This window comes from Macaca nemestrina, chromosome 10 (genome assembly GCF_043159975.1).
Source record: "Macaca nemestrina isolate mMacNem1 chromosome 10, mMacNem.hap1, whole genome shotgun sequence".
Lineage (NCBI taxonomy): Eukaryota > Metazoa > Chordata > Mammalia > Primates > Cercopithecidae > Macaca > Macaca nemestrina.
This window is the reverse complement of record NC_092134.1, coordinates 52,697,149-52,703,868: the sequence shown is the minus strand read 5'-3', so window position 1 is coordinate 52,703,868 and position 6,720 is coordinate 52,697,149. Positions and strand designations below refer to the sequence as shown.

Sequence of the window (6,720 nt, the reverse complement as noted above, 5' to 3'; positions counted from 1 at the left end):
ACCCAGGCCAACAGGCGTCTGCCCTTGTTAATTACCGGAGCCAGAGACCAGGGAGCTCCGCCCGGGATCCGCCCGTCGGCAGAGGCGCCAGGCTCCGGTTTCTCCCTATCCCTCTCGCTGCCATCCAGGTGCACCGCCTGCCTCTCTGCAGGATGGATGTGATGGATGGCTGCCAGTTCTCACCTTCTGAGTACTTCTACGACGGCTCCTGCATCCCGTCCCCCGAGGGTGAATTTGGGGACGAGTTTGTGCCGCGAGTGGCTGCCTTCGGAGCGCACAAAGCAGAGCTGCAGGGCTCAGACGAGGACGAGCACGTGCGAGCGCCTACCGGCCACCACCAGGCTGGTCACTGCCTCATGTGGGCCTGCAAAGCCTGCAAGAGGAAGTCCACCACCATGGATCGGCGGAAGGCAGCCACCATGCGCGAGAGGAGGCGCCTGAAGAAGGTCAACCAGGCTTTCGAAACCCTCAAGAGGTGCACCACGACCAACCCCAACCAGAGGCTGCCCAAGGTGGAGATCCTCAGGAATGCCATCCGCTACATCGAGAGCCTACAGGAGTTGCTGAGAGAGCAGGTGGAGAACTACTATAGCCTGCCGGGACAGAGCTGCTCAGAGCCCACCAGCCCTACCTCCAACTGTTCTGATGGCATGGTAAGCAATAGATCTGGTACCTAGCTAGGCTACCCTAATCTTTTCTGAAGTCCTTACACCTCATTTAACCAGGTGTAGCGGGGAGAGTGGGGTGGAGGCAAATGCTGAGTTGCTTTAAAATAAGAGAGGGGTCCACATTTAGAAAGACTCCCCAAACCGCTGCTGAACGAGATTTTAGTTTGACTTTCTAGCAGGTTCTAGGTGTACACTGTAATCGAGGGTTGACATGGGAGATAGGTGGCTGTGAATGATCACTCACATGTTTTCTCCATTCCTGAATTTATTTTCAAAATATGCCATCTGTGGATCATGCGCTACACTAATATCTAAAGGCACCGTTTATAACTTAATGAGGAAATGGAAAGAAATACCCACATGACCCCAGTTCCTGCTCCAATGAGGCCTGGCTGAAAGATGGTGATGCATTCTTTGTAGAGGGCGTTTGCTCCAAGGCTGCCAGGTTTTAATGTGTTTTTGTCCTGGGAAAGTGTTCTTTCCCTGAATTAGTGTGGCTTTCTTCTACTCCAATCCATTTTGCATGGTTAACCCAATGCACATTGCTGCTGAATTCCACCCCCTCTTCCCTTTGCTGCTGCCCTCTTCTTCTTCAAGCACAGAGATTGACCTCAGTGCCCTGGGAATTTGGAGAGGGCTAGCTCTTCCTAAATCAAGGCAGTGAAGGTGATTGACAGTGTTCGGTTACAGAGCTGGTGGGCAAGCACAGCCTCACCGTTGGTCAGAACATCTTTTGCCAAGACCTGAAAACAAACTTTGTTGTGTGTCTTGTATTATAGCCCGAATGTAACAGTCCTGTCTGGTCCAGAAAGAGCAGCACTTTTGACAGCATCTACTGTTCTGATGTATCAAATGGTAAGAATTGATAACTTCACAGGAGTTTAAAGACCGGTTCACTCTGACAATTCAGCCTATAAAATTCTGTTCTTCCTGACAGTACTGGGGAAGGGAATGGAAGTGATGGTTCTTACAGGGAGGCTTTGGCAAAGCAAAATAAACACATCTTCTGCTCCAAATCCCCCTAGCAGACACGCACACACACATGCACACACACTGTCGCTTGAAATATTATCAGGGGGCTTCCCCACTCCGCACCTCTACCCCTCAGGAATTGCCAGATATTTGCTGCAAATTTCTATGTTAGGGTTTCTGTGACCACCTGACCTCTGGGTGTCAGAGGAGCTGACCCACAGTTTAAAGAGCAACATAAGCAAGTCTGTCTATCTTGGGCTAATTATTTTTTAATGCTTTTCTCCTTGTATCCTTAGTATATGCCACAGATAAAAGCTCCTTATCCAGCTTGGATTGCTTATCCAACATAGTGGACCGGATCACCTCCTCAGAGCAACCTGGGTTGCCTCTCCAGGATCCGGCGTCTCTCTCTCCAGTTGCCAGCACCGATTCACAGCCTGCAACTCCAGGGGCTTCTAGTTCCAGGCTTATTTATCATGTGCTATGAACTAATTTTCTGGTCTATATCACTTCTTCCAGGAGGGCCTAATACACAGAAAGAAGAAGGCTTCAAAAAGTCCCAAACCAAGACAACATGTATATAAAGATTTCTTTTCAGTTGTAAATTTGTAAAGATTACCTTGCCACTTTATAAGAAAGTGTATTTAACTAAAAAGTCATCATTGCAAATAATACTTTCTTCTTCTTTATTCTTCTTTGCTTTAGATATTAATACATAGTTCCAATAATAGTATTTCTGATAGGGGGCAATTCATTGAGGATAGCTTGTTGCAATGCTATATATATATATATATATACATGTATATGTATATATATATATATAAAATCTTGCTCATCAAAATGTCTCTGGTGTTTAGAGCTTTATTTTTTTCTTTAAAACATTAAGGTAGCTGAGAATCAGTTAAATGGAATTTTAAATATATTTAACTATTTCTTTTCTCTTTAATCCTTTAGTTATATTGTATTAAATAAAAATATAACAATACTGCCTAATGTATATATTTTGATCTTTTCTTGTAAGAAATGTATCTTTTAAATGTAAGCACAAAATAGTACTTTGTGGATAATTTCAAGATATAAGAAATTTTGGAAATTCCACCATAAATAAAATTTTTTACTACAAGAAATATTTTGGCTCATGATCTTTTAAAAGAACACTCCTAATGGAATTATTATTCATTGACATGAAATCTTTACGTGTGGGCTGAAAATTCTTAAACAGTTGGCTTTTCAGATAAATCTGAATATTTATCATTTTCATTAACCCAGTTTAGGTCCTGTTGATGTCACAAATGAAAATATCATATTTTCTTTTAAATATATTTCAAGTGAGCCTGCTAAATGAAACTTTTCCTTTATCTTAGAACTGTACCATATACTATCAAGTCATTTGTGTGTGAAGGGAAGATAGAGGTTATTCAGGACAATAACACATGCTTTTTAAAAAAAGACTATACAATATTACATCATTTTAATACCTATAGTACAATAGAAGGCGTGAGTTAAGTCATATTTACTTTTTCTACCTGCCTGAAAATATCTTGATAATATATACTAATATTGTCAATAAAATATTTAAAGGTATTGGGTTGATTTATATGGCCAGAGTGCCAACATAAGAAAACTTACACAAATTATACTGAAGTGAGACAGATTCAGTTGTCTTCCTCCTTTTTACAGCCTTTTAAATTTTATTGTATTAATCATATTATGTATGCGTGTGTGTGCATGTGTGTATGTAAAACAGACGTATCTCGTATTCATCACCCTAAATCTCCTCTAGAAAGAACTGGTATGAAAAAATTGAACAATTAAGTGGAAAATCAGGTTGAGACAATGATTGGGATAATTCTCACAGGTTTATCATTGAGAGAGATTTTAAAAAGAGATCCTTAAAGTATCTAAAGTAGCTGTTCGCAGAGAACAAATATTGATAACTGTTTAATCCTCTTATATTTACGTTAGTTTAAAATTCCTAACGATTTGTGGTTACATATATTAATTTTTAAAAAGCATGTAGACTCTTTACTAGAGCTTGGCAATGCCACTGTTCTCAGAAAGCTTTCTCTTTCTCTCTGATGTGATTTGCTCATGCTTATGCAGTCATGAAGCTTAAAGGAATGGGAATCATTCCATAAGGGAGGGATAAGGGCTGAGTTAAAAAATATAATGGCCAATGTCACTCTGTTAGCATCATGGTCTGACAGGGGACATTGACTTTTAGCCCACAGATATAAGTCTTTACTCATGATTTAAGAGTGTGAGGATTTTACATGAAGAGAATTCAAGAGGGCATGATAGAGATTTGTGTATATTTCCAACATAAGTCTGGGTTATTCACTTTTGTTAGAAACTGTGCTAGGTATATTTTCTCCTTTTGATACGTCTACGGAGACACTGGAGATGTGTTGTTTTTAATAGAATCAGACAGGAAAAAAATTCAAATATTGGTTTAGTTTTTTAAACTTCAATTTTTAAGCACATTACCATATTTGGTTTCATTTAATATAATTAAGCAGAAATATGAAATTTTGGGTTCAAGTGAATGAAAATTAAACTTTTTCATATCAAATCTCAATTGCTTTAAAACTTTGCAAGCATACCTAATTCTCAATGAATCTGATAATGATAATTCAAAGTAGTTAGAACCTTTTTGGTGGTCTGGATGTAATACAAAGGGTGCTCAATGTACGATTTAAAACAATATTCTCCATTCCATGTTACTCAGTTAATCTCATTTTCAATGTACTAACATTGGGGACTGACGTCTGCCCAGCACAACAGAGCATTTGCAGTCATGCACACTTCTTTTTAGACAAGGGACCTTTGGAAATTGGTTTTCCAGTGGTTCAGATCCAGAAAAGTCTTCTTTTCTTTTAAAAAGTAGGGAGAAAAAAGAAATGGAACTCACAAAAGATTGAAGTAAGGATGGAATTTTGTCATCTGTAAATCTCCTGCAGTGAACAGTTGGGTTTCCGAGTTTGTATTAGCCCACTTCACCTCAGCTAGTGGGAAACATGCAGCAAACCAAGTCGGATTTCTAAGAGCAACTAGGACAATGTTCCCTTCCCCATCTGCAAGCGTACAGGGAAGAGTTTTCAGGAAGTGAGAGTCAAAAGAGTCTTCTTTCCTCTCATGGCTACAAAATACATGTTTCCTGAGTTATATATGAAAACCGCATCCAGGGAAGTTACAGAAATTTGTATGTGCTATGTGGATGCAAGTTGTTATATATACCCAGATGTGGTGTCTCAATTGTCCTTATTTTCTTCTCCTTTGAAAGATGCAAGTTAGATAAAATTAGCCATATTATACCCATAAATTCCCCTTTAAGATGGCATTCTTAGGAATACTTAATCTGAGAGTGGTATTTCCTGAAATTCTCTCTTTGGGGTTATAACAGTTACTAGATTAAACTGGTCATTTAATTCTCTGACTTGCAGAAGTGGTATTTCTGGAAATGATATTACAGTATGGCTATTTGTAACTTCAGAAAAACCCTGCTTGAATGGCAAAGTACTCCTGAAAATATCACCACTGAATGTTCCTACATTGTCACAAAAAGCACAGGATATCACATTTATTTCTTTTAAGAATTTTAATTGTATATATTTCAGTTGACTAGTGAGTTGGTTTATGATAAAAATTATAAATAGTGAACGCTAAAATTATTGTAAGGTCAAAATATTATAAAAATAATCCTCTGTAAAGGGGAAAATAGCCAAATCTTATCTCTACTTACGTTACAAATTCACTTCATTACAGATTAATCAGAAAATAGTGATACAACTGCAACTGGTAAATATTGAGTGCTGTGCTTATCATTATGCAAATAAGAAAACTAAGGTTTAAGGAGTTTAATAATTGGCCCAAGACATATCTGATTATTTGGGCTTCTTTACAACACGTGTTCCAGGAGGCTCAGGCAGAAGTTAGAAGTCTTCTTATGATGTAGCACTGGAAGTGACAGAACATTTTTCCTACTACATTCTTCTGGTCAAGCAAGTTACTAAGACCAGCCCAGAACCCAAAAGAAGCAAATTAAACTCTATTTTTCAAGGAAGGAAATAGTAGTAAATTTGCATACATAGTTAATACTACCACGATGACTAGTATACACTTGCTGTCTCTATATCCTCACCTTTTATCCATTTCATTGACTGTAATCAGGCTTCTGCCTTTATGACTGTCCATGATCACTGATAACCTTTAAACCAGTGGACTGTTCCAGTCCTGAGTGAAGCTTATCCCTATAGGTGAGACGTCTTCCCTGATCTTCAGTCCTATTTATCCAACTGTCTTCTTAAAGTCTCTCGTAAGTCTCAATGGCACCTCCAACTCAACGTATTCCAAATTAAACTCATCATTTTTCCCTTCTCTCCCTACTTCTAAACCTGGCTCACCTACAGTGTTGACTCTCTCCGTGAATGACCTTACCAGTTATTTAAACATGAAATTTAGGACATATTCCTGATATCTCCATCTCTCTTACTCTCTTGTCCAATTAATTACGAAAGCCTATGAATTTACTCTTTACCCTTAATTCAAACTATGGCTATCTCATTTCAGGGATATCATAAGATCCCGTTAACCTGTCCCTCCATAATTAAATCTTCCACTTCTGGTGATGGCATCCATATTTTTCCGTGGAAATTGTTCCTTTCCTCTTTTCAGGTCGTGTTGTTCAGGTGGGATTCACAGTACCACCTGGCTCTAGAAGTGAGCAAGTCATTCTTCTCTGACCTTGACTATATCCTCTTCCTTGACTATAGTTATTGTTTCATGGATTCACGTGTGACCCAAGTTGTTCAGTAATTCTCAGTCCTGGGATATTTGTTGGAACTACAGAGAAAAGGAGGTTCTGTTTCTGCTGGGGTAATAATATATGAGATTTTTTTATCTTATATATCAGGCTGCCAGCTGTCATCTCACGCCCAAAAAAGTAGATCCTGCCTAAAAATAAAGCAACACAGTAGAAAGCAGAGCTGTGATGCAGATATTCCTGAAAACATCATTGAGCATCCAGATCCCCAAATGCCTGAATATCTGCTCTTGGCTACACTTTACAATGTAGGAGCCG

At 39.0% G+C, this 6,720-nt stretch overlaps 1 protein-coding gene across 1 annotated transcript; it reads left to right on the top strand.

Moving 5' to 3' along the window:
- LOC105473297 (myogenic factor 5) lies at positions 1–2,767 on the top strand. The gene is made up of 3 exons (XM_011727035.2): positions 1–653; positions 1,448–1,523; positions 1,937–2,767. The coding sequence occupies exons 1-3, from the start codon at positions 153–155 to the stop codon at positions 2,125–2,127; spliced, it is 768 nt and encodes a 255-aa protein (XP_011725337.2). The 5' UTR covers positions 1–152; the 3' UTR covers positions 2,128–2,767.
- The last annotated feature ends 3,953 nt before the right edge of the window (positions 2,768–6,720 follow it).

What these genes read in the sequence shown, in the direction of transcription:
- LOC105473297 (XM_011727035.2), top strand. Translation starts at nt 153, where the DNA reads ATGGATGTGATGGATGGCTGCCAGTTCTCACCTTCTGAGTACTTCTAC. An exon ending in CCAACTGTTCTGATGGCATG is followed by an intron (nt 654 to 1,447) that starts GTAAGCAATAGA and finishes CTTGTATTATAG; the next exon opens with CCCGAATGTAACAGTCCTGT. An exon ending in CTGTTCTGATGTATCAAATG is followed by an intron (nt 1,524 to 1,936) that starts GTAAGAATTGAT and finishes TTGTATCCTTAG; the next exon opens with TATATGCCACAGATAAAAGC.